This window comes from Pelecanus crispus, chromosome 1 (genome assembly GCF_030463565.1).
Source record: "Pelecanus crispus isolate bPelCri1 chromosome 1, bPelCri1.pri, whole genome shotgun sequence".
NCBI classification, from domain to species: Eukaryota; Metazoa; Chordata; class Aves; order Pelecaniformes; family Pelecanidae; genus Pelecanus; species Pelecanus crispus.
Window position 1 is genome coordinate 28223238 of NC_134643.1, and position 17387 is coordinate 28240624.

Genomic DNA, 17387 nt, shown 5'->3' on the forward strand with positions numbered 1-17387 from the left:
TGGTTTTCCAATGTACTGTGGATATGAACAGCTACTTCTGCCTGTTTCGTTGAAGATTTTTTTGTATCATACATGGTGTTCTCTCTCTCTGAAGCAAACAGCAGAGGCAATGATTGCTAACAGTTTTACAGTGGCATCAGACTAAGGCCGTTCTGATCATTGGTGCTGGGTGTAAATACTATAGGAATGAAGGAGTGTATGTAATGTTTATTTTTGGTAATGAGGTGTAAACTTCAGTCTGGAAAATCATAGTGTGTCTTTTGCTTCTTCTAATGCTTCTGTAGGTTCATAACCGCCTGGAAGACTTGATAACTGGTTTACAGACAACACAGGCAGCTGCAGAGGACCACCACCATCAGCAGGTGCATGACTGGCTTCTGTGAATGACTGTTTTAGTCTTTTATTTTTTTTTTGTGTGCAGGTAATTGAAAAGATCAGGTGGGCTGTGTAGGCACAGCTCAGCTGACAAATACCCTTCTGGTTTTAGGGCAAGGCATCCTCAAGGGAAAAGGCTGTAAATTCCCTCATCCCCCTGCTGCTGTGTTTTGTATCTGTATGGTGGTGTGCAAGATACTTGTGTTCATCAGCATGATTCATTTGAATTCTCTCCCTCATCCCACCAGGGGGGAGTGAGCAAGTGGCTGTGTGCTGCTTAGCTGCCTACTGGAGTTAAACCATGGCAGATGGTGGATAGGATGGATGTTGTGGGCAGGAGGGAGATGCATGGTTGAAAGCTGAGAGAAGAGACTGGACTTGGGAGACCTGTGTTACCTTTGCAGTTTTGTCAGAGCTTGTGCTTGAGACCATGTTAGCTTCTGTCATAAGACCCAGCATTTCACCTGCTCTGTAAGGACACTTGAGACAGTTGTACACCCTGAGGATTTTTTATCGAAGACTTTGTGCTGAGGTTTTCATGACTTTCTGTAGATCAGTAGGCATAATTTTTTTTTTCCCTTACCAAATGTCACTAAAAGCATCTAGTCAGCTTGCATTCTTTATACTTGAACTGAATCAGCAAGTTCTTTTCCACTCAGATGCATCTATTAGGCAAATCTTTGTCCTTTTGGGCAGAAGCATAAATAGCACTGCTGATTTGAAAACATTTTCTTGCTCTCAGGAGATGTACAGTTTTTAAAGAAGCAGTGAGGGTAGGGTATTTTCAGGGGCAGGGGGAGCACTGGAAGAATTATTCTATTATAAAGTATGTATCATTATGAATTCGGGCGGACCTTTGGAAGAAAGTTTTAGGATTATTTTGGCATGCCTCTGTGTGTTATCTTACCCCCCAAAGTTTCAGCCTCTTCTTGTCACTTCCAGACTGTTCATTATTTCCACCAGCTTCAACTCCTGTTCTTGGTTATGTTTCCTGAGGTGTGTTTCATACTCCACATTAGCCTTAACGGTAGGTCTTGGATGGGGAGAGGAGAGCTTAGGCCTGTTTCCATTTAAGTTGCTGCTTTCTATTGCAGTGTTGTCTTTCCGGTCACTTCAGTTTTTTCTTTTGCCACTGTTGCTTTCACAGATGCAAAAGCAGAATGTGCTGGCTCTGACATCAAAGGACTTGCGCAGCATGTGGGAGGAGGAACTGAAGTCAAGATCCCACCTTGAAGAGCGTGTTGCTCAGCTTGACAGGGAAAAGGCTGAACTCTTGGAACAGGTGAGCCTAGAAAATTCTCCAGGCACCTAGCCAATACCCAGGAGAACCGTGTTCACCTTTTTGTCGAGTTCTTACATACTCGGCTTTTTCTGTTACCCCTGCTCTTCAGGCGCTGAGTATCTTGTGACTTGGGGATCATCCAGGAAGCAAATAAAAGCTATCTGGCTATCTTTGTTTAAATTCTGGAGTGGTTCTATTAGGAACAGTTCCAAGTGTGGTTTGCTATCAGTTGAACACATGGAGCAAGGCGGCAGTTCCCCAGTTCTTTCCCTGGATTCCTTCTGGTTGTCTTCTGACCCTGTGGTTTCTGGGCAGGGCTAAAATGCTTCATGTTTCCAGTGCAATGTATGGAGGAGCTGCTGCATGTTTTCAGGGTAGTGGGAGCTTAAAAGCCTTGCAGAAAAATGTACTGAAGGAATTCTGGCCAAATGAACTAGTGCTTGGGAAACAAGAAATGACTGCCAGTTTCCAAGGGGCAGTCTTCCCCTTTTTTCCTTTTCCATAGAGGAAAAATGGAAGTACAAAGTCAACAGCTGCCTGCTCTCCTCTGGTTTGGCTGAGAAAACACCAAGAGGAAGAACAGCATGTGAATAAGTAAATACCCACAAAGAAGAGATGCAGGTAATGGCAGAGGGGAATAAAACACTAAAGAATTCCAAAAGATCAAATTCCTCTGCAAGCCCCTGCCTGCTGATCATTGAAGATCCCGTGAAAGCTTTAGATTGACCTATGTTCCTGTGTGATGTGCATACCTATGTAGTCCCTGCTATGAGCAGAGGAACTGCCGAAAGTGTTCTCTAGCATCTTTTCCTCCTTTTTGCCTTGAAGTGTTAGAAGAGGGTGATCTTTGCTTCAGTGGGGGCATCTGTTTCTGTTGTTAGGTATTGGCCTGTTTAATGTAAAACCTGAAGTGATTAAATGTTCTCAGGAATTCTGTCCCTTGGTGTTCTGTGGAACTTCACTAACAGATAGAGATGTACTGCAGCTTCTCTGTGGAGAATGCTAGATGCACATAATCCATGTAGATACTGTTCCTATGCTCTGTGTGTCATGTATCTTTTCTGTTTTCAAAGTGTGAAAGTGAAAGAAAGAAAGTGAAGAAGCTGGTAGAGTTGAAACGCCCAGTTGAACTGCGTCTGGACCAAGAAATGAAAAGAAACATTGAACTGCAGAAAGACTGTAAGAGGTATGGCTTTTTAGTATAGTGAACAGGTACCCCTGAGTAGAAGTCAAGCGTTATTAAACTCCTACATAAAAATAGGTGTATGTAACTGTTTGTGAGCAAATTCAAGCCTCGTGTTAGCTCTTGCAAGGCACTTCTGTACATGTGCCTGTAGTTTTGAATAGCTGACAAAAGAACTGCAAATGCAGGTTGCCCTGTGGTTTTCCTGGGAGGGAAGGAAGTCTCTTACTCCTCTTTTCACGTGAAATTTGGACCCTCCAAGCAATTTGTGGCACAGGAATGCTGATTTTTCTCAGTAATTTCTGGTGTGTCAAGCACGTTAAAGATGAAGTGAGCTATGTCTCCGCTGTTTACATAGGAGTATGTGAAAAAGGCTGGTTGTTCCTTTGCTTCATTGTTTGACTAACTTGCTGTGCAGGTTGAAGAGGCTTCTGAACAGAGCTATGAAGAAACTCAGGGTGTATGAGGAGAGAGAGAGAGAGTCCCAGCTTAATTTGCAGGGAGAAGTGAAGAACAGGTATTCTGAAATGGTCAATGAAGTTGGTAGATTAAGAACAAAGGTGAGCACTAGTTTGTTTGGCGTTTTTTTGGTGGTGGTGGTTTTTCTTTTGAAACCTATGTTATTCTTTCCCTATAGTTCTTTTCATTTTGTTGATTTTTTTTTTCCCCCTTGGCTGTATTTTGGAATTAATTGACAAGTTATCATTATGGGTAAAGATGAAAATGCTATGTGCAAAGCAGTATCTGCAAAGGCACATCAAGGACAAGCTGTCCTGTAGAGGAGGGGCAAGCTGAGAGTTGCAGCAATGCTGGCAGGTTCCGTGACCTCACGGGCCAGGGAACAGTCCCACAGGCCCTCACCAAGAAGAGCAGAACAGGCCTGGTGACAGTAAGCGGGGCCAGCCAAGACTGCAGGTTGCCAGGCCAGTCCATAGGGACGGGCAGGTCTGCAGTCCAACCAGGACATCATGTCCACGGGTGAGGGCTAGGGCTGAGAGCACAGGCCTGGTTGCAGCTTGAGGCTGTGGCAACATCTTTGAGGTCTGACAGATGAATTCCTTCTCAGGAAGAGAGGGGAGTAACACCGCCATAACTCGGAACAACTGTATCAAGTTGGCTTTGCCCAAGATCACCCCTTCAGCCCCATCTTAGGCATGAGCTGAGCAGGAGGCAGTTCAGGTTTTGCTTTTCTAAACAGTGTCATTGCTTCCCAGGGCATGATGTGGTGAGACAATGCAGAAAAAAATCTGTAACTTACTGCTCACTAGTAGCTGTCTCAGCCCATCTTTCCCTTGTCATGGGCACCCAGAAGTGGAGTTCCCAGAAGTGCTTTTGAGGTTGTTCTGGCTGTTCAGTAGCATGTAACCTTTTACCTACTTCTCCACTCATGACTCAGATTTGTTGCTAAAGCAGCCATGTTTCAGAGCTATGTTTATTTTTAGAAGGTATTATTGTAGAATGAGTCAACTGCCTTTGCAGTGGCTCATTTTCAGTCCAAAAGTTAGTAGCGTTTTTTCATTTCTGTTGGAAGAGTTATTTTGAATGATGAAGGGCATTACGTTTAGGCAGTTTTAAATAAGTCTAAAGTTTCTACTTTCTGTTAGAGACTTTCAAGTGTTTACTGTGCTAGTTTCCTCTACTTTTATTAATAAAGGACAGGACATCATGTTTTATGTTCAGTAGGTATAGAGAAGGTATGTTTGTGGAGGGGGGAAGAGGAGGACGGAGCTGTAGTTGAACATTGGGACCTACTGGAAGTCTACATTTCCTGCAAATTTTTGAAAATAAACGGCAGCTTTGACCTAGAGAAAATACATCTTCCTCCACTGCTGCTGTAAAAGCTGTGTTCTGAACCACTATTTACAAATCTTTCAGTGTAATGGGAAAAAAAGAGTATCTGTTTCTTGTCTTGTTAGTTCTGTAATGAAGCTTTGACTGTGTTGACAGCATGTAAAAATTCCTCTAAAGCATGATACCTGTTGTTTCTGATGAAACCAGAAGGTGGCTAGGTATGGGTGTGTTTGATTTCCCATGAGCATATGAGCATCTCACAAAAGAATAGCCCTAGTGCTTTTCAGCCTATCCCTGTGGGTGAAATGCTGCTAGTTTGGTACCTCTTGGTCTGTCACCTATTGTAGAAGAACTGAGAAAGGATGGGAACCTGGGGGATCCTATCAGAAATGATGTGAAAGCTGTTCATGTTTTAAAAGAAGAGCCTTGTTTCACTTTGGTTTTAATACTGAGTCAACAGATAACAAATACAGTCTCAATGGCCAACCCCTTTACGGATTTTCACAAATTGACTAATTTTAGATCTCTCTGAGGTTTGTTTTGGTTTGGTGGTTTTGGGTTTTTTTTCTGTCTACAGGTTGGTGAACTTTCCCAGCAGCTGGACATAGAGTCTAAAAAATGCACGCAGCTAGAAGCACAAAATCAGGATTTGCGAGAAGAGTTGTCCACCATGCGTGGGAACCATGAAAAACTGGAGAAGAGCAAATGCCAGCTGAAAGAAGAGGTGGCTAGCCTCAAACATCGTTTGGAGACTAACATGGTGGATCACAGCCAAATAGAACAATATAAAAGAGAGATGGAAGAACGAGCCGGACAAGAAATAAGACAAAAACTGCAAGAAGTCAATCTGTTTTTGCAGGTAAGTGAATTTCTCACTTGTGTCTGTAGTGTCTATTATATACTGTCGTTGTGGTTGTCATTTTTTAGTATTTTAGTTTTGGTGCCTGATTATGCGTGTTAGTGCTATACTTCTGTCTTTCCTAAAGGGCAGTGGGAGAAGGGAATATGGTTGGGCAAGAGTGCTTTCATGTGTGTATAATGTGCCTGCAGGTTCCTGAATCAAAAGCTTGCCCAAGGTAGATTTCCATTTTGCAGTTCTTGGGAGGATATTGCTGTCTGCTGGTCTTGTTCTTGCTGTTCATCCTTGAATGGGTATTGCAACTTACAGTTGTCATGGCCAGACATACAGGTCCTGCTTTGTCATTGTACAGGGGAAAGTGCTCAGAAAAGAAGTCACCAAAGTTGGCGCGGGGGGGAGGTAAGGGATCCTCATAATTTCTTTAAGGAATCCTTTTCTATATGCCCTGTCCTACAGAGACAGTGTTCTTTCATTAGTAGCTTTGATGAATAATAGTGCTAAGAAGGGCATTCGTTCTGAATGAAAAGAATTCTTTAAACATGGTATCTCCAGGGTTCTGCCTTGATTGCTGATGGTAGTGAGGAGGCACAGTTACCTCACTGAGTAAAGGTGGGCCCTTGAAATTGGGTATGTGCAGTTGACTGGTGGGGAGAGCTCTTTTTTTCTTTGCAGTGGTTGAAAGTACATTATCTGCTTCAGACACAGGCAGCCTCCCAGGACAGATTAGAACAAATCAGAGCCAGTCATCATGCTTCACTGAGAAACCAGCTGAAACACAGAATTAGAGATCTTGAATGTGAATTGGACAGGATAAAAAATACCCAACAAGACAGTATTTTTCAAAAAGAATCCACGCAGGCAGAAGTGGAAAGGTACAAAGAGCTGTATCTGGAGGAAGTGAAAATTAGAAGATGCCTAGCAAATAAACTGGAAAGGTAAGTCCATGCTTTTTTGGAGTGGTAATAAGATACTACTTTTTCCTTATGCATTTTCCTTCTAAAATCCTTCCTCTACATCTGGTCAGCATTATGTATGTAAGCATAAGATGGCATCTTTTTGAGGAAAGTACCTTAAGACCCTTCCCCTTCATTAGAACTGTCTTCATTTCTCTATAGTATTCCAGCAGTAACACCACTGATCATGGCATTAATAGCGTATATTAACTTGACTGTGTTTTACCAGCAGCCTTTTTGCCGATTTCTCATTATCTGCTTCTCTTACTCTGTGTATGGCAGAAAAGATAAACTTCATGTCCTTTACCGCTTGAATAAGGATAGGCCCTTCAGAGAACAGAACAACTTGATTCTGTGAAGCAAAAAAAAATCATTTTTGGCTTCCATTTTAGCAGCATGTCTGAGGTTTGAGCTTTCCTTGGGAAAGGGAGGGTAGCCCAGAGTTCTTATGCAGGTAACATACCTTTCAGAAGAAGCTATGTAAACACAGGGCATTCACAGATTGCTTTGAAGTCCTAAGTGTTGGTAACTCTTGCCGCTCCTTCAAGGTAGCGTGACTTCCTAAAAATAGGTTCTCCAAAAAAACTCAGATCAAATTATGTTCTTGTTTTGGATGCTTTTAATCCCTTCCACTTTCAGAAGTCAAGTAATAGTCAAGGACCTGGAGGGTAACTTTGCAAAAGTGTTACTATGAAAGGTAATTGTTTGTATGCTTCTGAATGTTTCAGAGCTAATGAGAAACTAGCAGAAGCCAACGCTAAGCTCCTTCAGGAGCGCCATAGAAGCAAATCTTTAATTGCAAGCAGCATTGTCAGTGGAGGTCTGGCTGCCAGTCCAGTTCTGTATTCAACTGAACTGGGACATCTTGGCAACAGTTTGGCACTGAACAGAAGTCTGAGTCTAGGAGGAAGCTTCCTAAGCCCAGCCGGGAATGCATTATCATCAAGAAACAGGGTTGAAGCCTATGTGGCTAAGGTAAGCGTTTTGAAATACTGTTCTCAACTACTGCTAAAGAGTATCCATAAGCGTGCATTATGCTTTTTAACCTAAAGTTAAAATGCATTTATAGTTCCAAACCATGTGGTCTAATAATGCCAAAATAAATTCTAATCATCAAAACAGTATACAACTATATGTGAAGACTTTGGATCATTGGGGTTGTACCAATTTCCAAGAGTGCTCAAAGACCAAAAAATACGGACATCTAAATAACAAACTGTGTAACTACATTCTTTTACAAGAGAAACTGCAAGAAAGAATACTGTGGTATAGTAAGTTCCCAGCTAAGCTCTTCATTAAAATTTAGTGTATAGTATGTGTGACCTATTTAAAATGGCTAAATTTATGATGAATGCAAAATCCTATTAGACATTTTTGAGGCACCTTTTCCTTCTTCACTGATATTCATTCTAGCAGTTTCTTCACTGGAACTTGTTTTAGTGCACTAACACCAACAAAGGGGTGCTTGAAAAATAGGATGATATGAATGGGATCACGTAACTTCTCACTTTATGCTTCAGTGTGGGACGTATACTGTGCATAGGAGGCATTAGTTTTTGTAGTTCCTGCTATGTGTTAGTACATGAAAAGGTAAAGTTAACTACTGCTCAGGAGATCTTCACAGCTTTCTAATTTTGCAGCAATGCTGCAACCTCTGTAAAGTAGGAGTACTCAGTGCTTCTTAACTGAATTACAGCAACATTCTTCAGGTAGTCCTTTCCATTTTAATTGCAGAAGAATTTCCATTTTAATTCCAGAAGAAATTGCAACTCTTGGCATCTCCAACTTTTGTTGATACCAAGATAGATAACTGGTTTACTAGCTTCCCTTAAGTGTATTACAGAAATTAAATATTTTTAAAGGCTAATGAAATAGCTCATTGTTTTTATCCAGTTGCTAATATATGCAGATATGTATTTCAAGTAGTTACATAGGCTGCTTCAACATTTTGTGAAAAATGGTTCCCAAATCTACTTGTGAAAAACATTTGAGCTGATTCCAAGAAAAGTGTGCATTGGATCTGAGAATGGTGATGCGCTTCTCACTCAGTATCCTGACTTCAACAGCAACCATAAAGTTTCTTTTCAGAGCATATGTGTCTCACATTTTGTGATGGATTGCCATGCTGGGGAATGCTTTTAGGTTTTGGTACTGTTTTTTGAGGCTTCACTTTGAAGGTTTAAAAAAGAGAAACAAAAAAACCTCGTCAGCCTTGAGCAGACTCTCAAGGAAATTCAGCGGTTATGTATGACATTTCCCCAGTCTCCAATTACTGATGTCAGGTGGAGTTTTCAGTTTGTTAGCTTGAGGACTTTCTTATATACCTAAATTTCTCCTTCCTAGTGCAGTTTTGTTAGTAGGACTTACTCCCCTGAAGTTCTCTCTGATCATGTTTACAACCTAAAGAGACTTTTACTTTGTCAACAGACAAGCTGAGGATAATTGGCTCTTACTATACATAGTTTGTCTTCTAGGGATTAGCTTTTAACTCTAATAAAGTATTAAATTCTAAAGTTTTCTTCCCTGAATGAAGGTGAGTAAAACTATTGCTGAATCCTCAGAGAACTTACCCCTTTCTTACCATTTCTGCCAGGTTCTCTTAAGAAAAAGCTGGAATCTCAGCATGCCTGTTTTCCCTCAATCAAAGCAGAAGGCTAGTCTCTGGGACTCAATTACCAGTGTCAATTTATCTTCCCTGTTACTAAATCCAGCCACACATCCTTTTGTGATATTTCTTCCTGTAATCACCAGTTAGGGAACAACTGAGACTAATTGTAATGGCACTGTCTGTAGCCTCAAGTCACTCAATGTTCAATGTATTCAGGAAAGTCTTAAGACCTGATCTTCTCTTTCAGAGTCCTTCAGAAAAAATGAACAGGGTTCTCAGAGGTGCAGTAGTCACTAGAGGGCATGCAACTAAGTGGGTATTTCACTTGGAACTGCTGGCTTAAGTTTCCTCAGCTGGCTGCAGTATGTCATTAACAGTGTTTGAAGCCATACCATATCTCTGAGGAACTGAAAGTACAGGATTCCTGACATGTGCGTCTAAAAAAAGAAGACTGAATTGGAAAATAAGGCTTTAAGTCAGGAAGTAACAAAAGGGAAAAACTGCATGTGTCCCTCTGCATACAATAATGGGTGGTGAAGCTCGATCAGTTTCCAAATGCAAAATTACCAGATGCACAGTCTGTGCTGTCATTTCTGCAGGAGTCCTGTGTCATTCAGTGGACAAATTGGAGCATGAGGAAAGAGTTTAGAGATGACAGTTTTAGTCTATTTTGAAGTACTTTGCCAGTTGTGCTGCTTAGTACTCTGCCTTGCCTGTTCACGGCTTTATTTAAAGACAGAAGAGTTTCTCTGACTCTAAGCCTTTTCCTCACTTCACGGTTTGCTTCAATCATGCCTCATATTTTTTCCAGTAACCTGGTTCCTTTCTACAGAATTTGTCTTGCCTTTAAATTCAAGCTGAGAAGTGCCTTCTTGGCTGGAGATTACAAGTGCTCCTGCCACTGGCTTATAATGACAGGGAGTTAAGGAGCTTAAATTGCAGTGTGCTGCAGGTAGTCCTCTTGCACTTCCTTTTTTAGTCAAAGCTTTCTGCATAGATTTGGTTTCAGTCGCTTCCTCAAGGTAAGAAAGGCTATTTGAAGTAGAGGACATGCTGTTCTTAAGGGGAGGATGTTTATGTAAATTTGGTTCGTGTAAAAGCTTTTAAATAGCTTCGGGGCAAGGAATGTGAAAATACTTCACACACTATTATTCAAAATGCTGGTATTAATTCTTTGTCCATGCAGCTGTTGGAAAAAACATTGGTAAATGATGCTGACTGCAAACAAGAGGAAGAAGTACTCCTCTGGCAAGCGGACACAGTTACTTTTTAGACATAACTAAGAAATTTGGAGTTTAAAGGCTTGAAAGATTTCACAGTTTTCCTAAACCACTACTTAACATGAGAGGCGAATGTCAGTGATTATGGGTATGGCCTTACATTTTGAAGATGGTCATGTAGGAAGCTCAGAAAAAAAGGAGCATTTTATTCTTAAAAAAACCCAAAGTGTTCCATTACAGTATAGCCCCTTTCCCCTTATCAAATATATATGCTACAGAAATTCATAACCTTGAAATGAAAGTGCAAAAGTATCTTGAAAAATATAAAAAAGTTGATAGACACAAGTAATTAACCAGTAAAGTGCCAATCACATGCAAATGTCTGGCGTTTTTTGGTTGGTTTAATTTTTATTAGAGCTCCAGTAATGAGGAATAAATTACAAGTACTTGAAAAATTCTGTGCGTGTAGTTACAAACAGTGGCTGTAGCGCCTAGCAGTTTTTTATGTTCTGGAAGGAGGTTAGCTGAAATCTGTTTCATAGTAGGACTTGTGTCATAAGAAGGATGTGCTTGCGTACTGACTGTTGTTTACAGGAGTAAAGAGATCTTTGACAGGGTCTTTTTTATCATCTGGTCTACTGACTCCCAAACTGCTCATGAATTGGCATGTCACCATCCAGAACTAAATTGAATCAAGCAATTGAAACACAAATACAAGGTACTGCTAGTGGTCTGTGTACCATAATTTGGGAACTGCTGCCTTAGTCCATAGACTAAGGCAAGGAATGTCTGCTGCAAGGATTTTTTGGGACTGGAGTCCTGGTGTTAGGTTTAACAAATGCCAAGCTTAAATCCTAACAGTTGTGTGAAAGGCTGCTGAAAATGAATGTGGGTGTCTTGATTGAGATAGAAAATAATAGTGAACTCTGCTAGCTGTAACCAGTGTGAATTATTTATGAAACCAGTTTTCCTACATAACATGAGAAAGGGAATGTCCGCTTTCTACTCTCTCTCAATTTCTGTTCCTTTTCTGATTTCATTTTCCATCTGCACCCTTGTATTGCAGCAGTCTTTGTGGTGTTAGCTTTTCTACTTGCTTCACTTACATGTAGGCATGTTCTTATTTCTCACTGAAGACCTTTGAACTTAAGGCCGTTTTTCTTTCTTCTTCAGCTCCTTAATCAAAAATCTGTTGTTCTTTCTCTTCTCTGCAGCCAGATACATGACAAGGTTTGTAGCCAGTATTTTTTAATGTTGGGTGGTATTTTATACTGGAAATGTTTTGTTTATTTATGCTGTTAGGTTTTGATTAAAACTTACTGATGCATTCACATTTTCCTAATATTACAAATATTTTTAACTTGTTAGTTTGTCCAAGTGAAAGAATGACTGCTGCAGAGTACTTTCATGTATTTGTAATGTTCTGGCTTCTGTGGTAGTTACCCATCTGTAAGATGACAGTGTATGGGTTTCATCTGTTATAATGGAACTTATTTAAACTGTAGGAGTAGGCTGGCTTACCCTCCTTGCCAATTCTAATATTCAGAAAGTTCTTGGTATTAACAGTGGTTGTGTCTACAATACCAGTACTGTTCTGAAGCTGAGTTCCTAGACTCTTGAGTATCAGCTCATGGAGTCTTACAGAATCCAACTTACTCTGTGCTCAAGAAACCCATGTGGGTAAGTAGTAAGTCAGTACCGCTTTTTGAAAAAGAAGTATTGAGAAGGTGACTGCTGCAAGGGAACCTGGTATGTTACTGCCTGAAGAGGTGTGCAGTGAGATGAGAAGTACCTCAGTGTACAACTTAGTGCAGAAGAGATAGCAATCACTGTTTTGCTTTCCAGTTCTGTGACTGTAGTCCAGCAGAAGCTTTTCTGGAATCTGAAATTGTCATCCTTACTGCTCAGGAGGTTTGGGACAGTCAGCTGTGATGCCTTTTCCAGGGGTAAAGGGGAGGGAGAACAGTGGAGGCAAGTTATAGTACTCAAGGGTGTATATTGCCTGGCTCTTCATTCGCTTTTCAGAAATCAGTGTGTCAGATTTATTTCCACCTATTCCTCTTTCCTCAGGCATGGATGAGAATCATAAAGATATTCATTCCATTAACAATGGGAAAACAAGATCTTTTTCTTCTCTTGATTCATCTGGACATGTGGAGGGTCCTGTGGGCCTTCTGGTCATTGTAAAGGCTCCAGAAACCGGGGAAAGTGGTTTCTTCTAACACCTCAACTACTACTGCTTTGCTTAGGATTGGTCCTGGTTTTGGATCGTCTTTTGGTCGAGGCATTAGTTTTCCTGCTTTTTTTCTGTTACCTATGTCTCACTTCATGTGTTAGGGGGTCCCTTCTCCCCAGGATTTTGCTGCTGCTTGTACCTGCTTGAAAACAATTAGAGGTTTGGGGATTTCAGCGGTCCTTTTCCATTGTTCTTTCAGCTCTGTGCTCCACTCTTTTAGCTGTGAAGGCACAGACTATTCCAACAAAGTACCACTGAGTGGTTCTTCCCCTGGAGGAGCAGGTGAATTTGGTCGCAAGCTATCCCTGTAGTCCTGGAGAGAGGGCCCTTCCATCTACTTTTCTGGTTTATGGACCCACTTCTTCAGCTGCCTATTACTGCTCCTCTTGTGAGGGTTTGCAGAGTGCTTCTGTTACTGAGGCTTTTGCTCTCTATGGCCTGTTGAGTACATTGTAGTGTTTCAGTTCTTTTTGTTGGTATGTTGCTAGGTGAGTCTGCTCATTTCATAAAATAAATGCTTATTCCCTCAGGGGTTCAGTACTAAAATCAGAGAATCCCAGTATGGGTGAGGGTGGAAGGGGCCTCTGAAGATCATCTAGTCCAACCCTACCCCTGCTCAAAGCAGGGTCAGCCATAGCAGTTTGCTCAGGGTTATGTCCAGCCAGGTTTTTATACATCTCCAAGGATGGATGTTCCACAACCTTTTCTGGGCAACTCTTTCCAGTGTTTGACCACACTTACAATTAAAAAAAAAAAAACAAAAACAAACAAAAAACCCTGAAATTCCTTATGTTAAAATGAAATGTCCTCTATTTCAATTTGTGCCCATTCCTCTTGTTCTTTTACTTGGCAACACTGAGCAGACCCTGGCTCCATCTTCTTTACTGCCCCCACCAGGTATTTATACACATAGATAAGGTCCCCCTGAGCTTTTTCTACTCCAGTAAAGAAACAGTCACAGCTTTCTCAGCCTCTCCACATAGCTTCAGCATCTTTGTGGCCATCATAGGCCAGGAAGCTGTATGGCATCTGGCTTTACCTGATTTGAGCCATGCCTTCATTGTAATAACTCCACTGTGCTCTCTTCCTGTATATTTTTTAAATGCCCTGTTATAATCCAGTTGGTGAGTTACGGGTTGCTTTGTGCTACAGTTAATGTTGCTCAGCAATGAGAATGCTACAGCCTGGCTGACCAAGAGTTTCTCTTAATTAAAAATCAAACCCCAAACCAAGATGTCTTTATTTGGGATGATTTTTTTTCATTTTTATCATGTGTTATGTATGTGTTTTAAGAATGTTTTAGAAGTTTAATATTACAAAAATGTAACTTAAAATATTAACTGTATATTTTCCATATAATTCTAGGTACGGCGGGAACTGGATGAAAAAATCACTAAAGAACTTGAACAGGGTATGTGTCATTATGTTAGGAGTGGCTTTAAGGAGGAAGATGACTGTTCCTATGTCTTGAAAATAATGGCTTGAAAGTTGTCAAGTTCCTGTGCTAAGCACAGGGGTTTTTTTCTGCTAGCTTCCAGTTTAGACTTCAATGTGAAAACTTCCTGCTTACCAAAATATTGTACAGAATGTTATGCAGTTGCCTGAAAAAAAAAGCGCAAAGAAAACTAACCTGTTTCCCTGACGCAGATACACGTGGATTAAGCTGAAGTCACCTTTCACTACGGTTAATCCTCAAGTACAAACATCAAACACAAAGGAAGCCCTGAGATAACATTTTTATAGACTTCAGCAATCACTTCTCCTTCCATGTACATCAACCGCACTAAACCATACCATCCATACACATTCTCTGCTGTTAGTTCTTGATTTTTTGCTATGTCTCTTATTCACTGCCTGTGTATGTAGCTTATATGTTGCATTCTTTTTTGGATAAGCAAGAATATAATTGATGACAAAATATATCCTTTCTTCAGGAGAAGATCATTCAGTAGTGTTTAGGCAAACATAAGATTATTTGATTGCTTGTAATACATAGCATAAAACATGCTCTATAATATGAGGCCAGGTGTCCAAAGAGAAATTCCACCTGTTTCATGATAATTGTTCCACCAGAGTCACTGCTATTTCAAAGCAAGCAGCCCCTGAGAGTATTTCCTTCTGTTCCTGTATGCTTTCAATCATATAAAGAGTGTTCAGCTGTTGCTTCATAGCTCTCTCCATGTGTCTGAACGGACACAAAGCCATTGCATTGCATCCATGCGCATTTTGAATGTCATTGCACATCTGCTAGGAGTCACAGAGTGTGTTTGGTTTGGGGATCTTGTCTGAAAAAGGTGGCTGGAGAAAGATCGCAAAAGTGGTTTTGCTTCCATTGAGTATGCATTCTCATGGAGGAAAGAGGGTTTTGCCAGAGCAAGTTACAGAGAAGATGCCAGGCTGGGAGACTTGTCCTGGCCTGACTGCAGTGCAAAGATGTTTGTGTTTTCACAGGCAGATTCTTTTAAAGTTTGTCACAGCGAATGCAGAAGCTGGTTTTTAGGAGTAGCGTTCCGATAAATCACTGGTTTGAACATTGAAGGAAAACAGACACTTGAGGTTGAAGAAGTTTGCAGGGAGCTAAATTTAGTACTGATGTAAGCAGAAGTCATCTGTGGATTCCCTGAAGATGTTCAGTGTGTAGCCTCTGGAATTTCTTTCACTAGCTTTAGAAATACTGTTGGCTGATAAGCAAATGCAGGAAAAAAAGTGTTTCTTCCTTTGTGCCTAGCCCTTTCATTGTTATGTTCCCTTGGAAGTTTTTAAATCTTTCTGGATTGTAGTCTCTCCAGTTACCCATAATGGTTTTACAGTGACTTATTTGGCCCTGTCTACTGTAAAAGTAACACCAGGAATCTTGTCTCTTTTCTCCCTAGCCACTGCTGAACTTGAAACTGGATCTGCTGGAGCTTCTCCCATGGTATCTACTGATGGTTCTTCAAAAAATTTCCATGTTGACCAGGATCCCCTTTGCAGGGCAATACAGGAGTACCGTGATGTTTTAACCAAAAATTACCTGATATGAACAAAATGCTAGGGAAAGGCTCTGGAAATCATTTTGTTTACATAGTGGATCTATAGTTTCCCATTCCACAGTTCAGATGTGAAAACATGTTTATTGCAGCCTGAATATGAATTCTAAGTCTATTAAATGGATGTAAAGCACATTGCACTTACCTATTGGTTTATTGATGCATAGTTGTTCCATTTTGCACTCACAATAACAACCATATCTACTTTTTTTGACTAGCAGATTGACTAATCTTGATTCCTGAGCTTGACAGAACTGTCAAAATGTTTCTTACTAAGGTAGATGCATTATTTTGCTCCACTTATGTTCTGTGTTTTAACAAAGTACCATTCCCTTTGTTCTGTTTAATCCTTTCACTCTATGTGGTTTTAATGTTTCCAGTGTTTATTTTAATGCTTAGGACATATTTGCTGTGCTTTGAGCCTGCTGCTTCAGTCCTGATGCAGTGAGTATTTCTGCTGATAAATTAAAAGTTTTACCAGTGTTCAAGCTGGAGAATAGGGCACTTTACATTGCTGTCACTTTATGCGCCTTAGGTTTAAAAATACTGTGAGTGTATAGTAGTGCCAAGGCAGTCGTTACGTGGTCTTTTTGGTACGTTTGGTTTGTGTCACAGAACCACGGAATGGGTGAGGTTGGAAGGGACCTCTGGAGGTCATCTGGTCCAACCCCCCCTGCTCAAGGAGGACCACCTAGAGCCAGTTGCCCAGGACCGTGTTGGCTTTTGAATATCTCCAAGGATGGAGACTCCACAGCATCCATGGGCAACCTGTGCCAGTGCTCGGTCACCCTCACAGTAAAGAAGTGTTTCCTGATGTTCAGACAGAACCTTCTGTGTTTCAGTTTGTGCGCATTGCCTCTCATGGTATTCATGTTGATTTTTGTATTAAAAATTGCTGCGGCTTTAGACATTTGCATTTCCTACATCAACACCTGTGGTGCACCTGAAACACTTCATATGGGAAAAAAGGAATGTTAAAGTATCAACCCCCCATCTCCTCAGCACTTTCCAAAACTTGTGTGATAGGATAGCCAATCTTTTTGTTGCTGCTAGCAGCTGATGATATGGTGGCTGTAGCCCTGATGTTGGCCAGTGTTGTGGGACATTGGTGTCAATAAAAGAAGCAGTTTTACTTATTTCAGGGAGTTGTCACTGAAGATCTGCAGTTGTCATTTTGTGTCCGCAAAAGTCACTAGCAAACAGAAGGTTATAGAACAAAGTCCCAATTCTGGAAAAGTAAGAATGGTTGTACTGAGATGACTTAAGACTGGAAAAAATTGGTGGTTTACCCACTAATTCAAGGACTTGAGTTAACAGGCAGTGAGGAAAGCAATGAATGCTGCTGTGACACACTGTTCCTTTTTATATTAATACATTTTTGTGAAGCTAATACACTGTATTCCAGATACTCTGTTCCAACTTGATATTTAATAAAATTTGTAATCTAGTACATGTCTTTGTTTTATTGTTCCCCTTCTTGACTTTGCTTTCCAACTCCATCCCTGCCCATAGAACTCTCCAGAGCTCTCCTCTGCTCACTTCAGCTCTGTTCACAGCTGCATCTGCAGCCTGTCCTGGAGGCCAGGTAAATGGCCAGAATGTGTCTGTGTCCTTTTCCTCCAGGGAGGCTTGAAGCACACTTGTGTTAAGATTGCGGGCTGGAGTTGAGGTATGGCTAATAAACAATTCCCAGACTCTTCCTGTACTTCAGAGCAATCCTTCTTGTGGTCTGGGCAGAAGGTAGTGGGTGAGCTTCTGGCAGTCATCAAGCACTGGCAAATCCCAGAGCTTTTGATCCCATGGGGAAATGACCAATATGTAGCCTGCAAAGAAAAGAGGTGTTAGGAAATT

The 17387-nt window shown here is 41.0% G+C and overlaps 1 protein-coding gene across 1 annotated transcript in view; it reads left to right on the forward strand.

The window, feature by feature from the left end:
• Positions 1–15529, forward strand: part of ANKRD26 (ankyrin repeat domain containing 26) — a 61546-nt gene extending 46017 nt beyond the window's left edge. Inside the window, exons 31-39 of the mRNA XM_075716459.1 lie at positions 285–362; positions 1523–1657; positions 2731–2843; positions 3259–3400; positions 5209–5490; positions 6190–6425; positions 7172–7418; positions 13873–13918; positions 15381–15529. Coding sequence (XP_075572574.1) covers positions 285–362; positions 1523–1657; positions 2731–2843; positions 3259–3400; positions 5209–5490; positions 6190–6425; positions 7172–7418; positions 13873–13918; positions 15381–15529 — 1428 coding nt within the window. The remainder of the gene's footprint in view (positions 1–284; positions 363–1522; positions 1658–2730; positions 2844–3258; positions 3401–5208; positions 5491–6189; positions 6426–7171; positions 7419–13872; positions 13919–15380) is intronic.
• The last annotated feature ends 1858 nt before the right edge of the window (positions 15530–17387 follow it).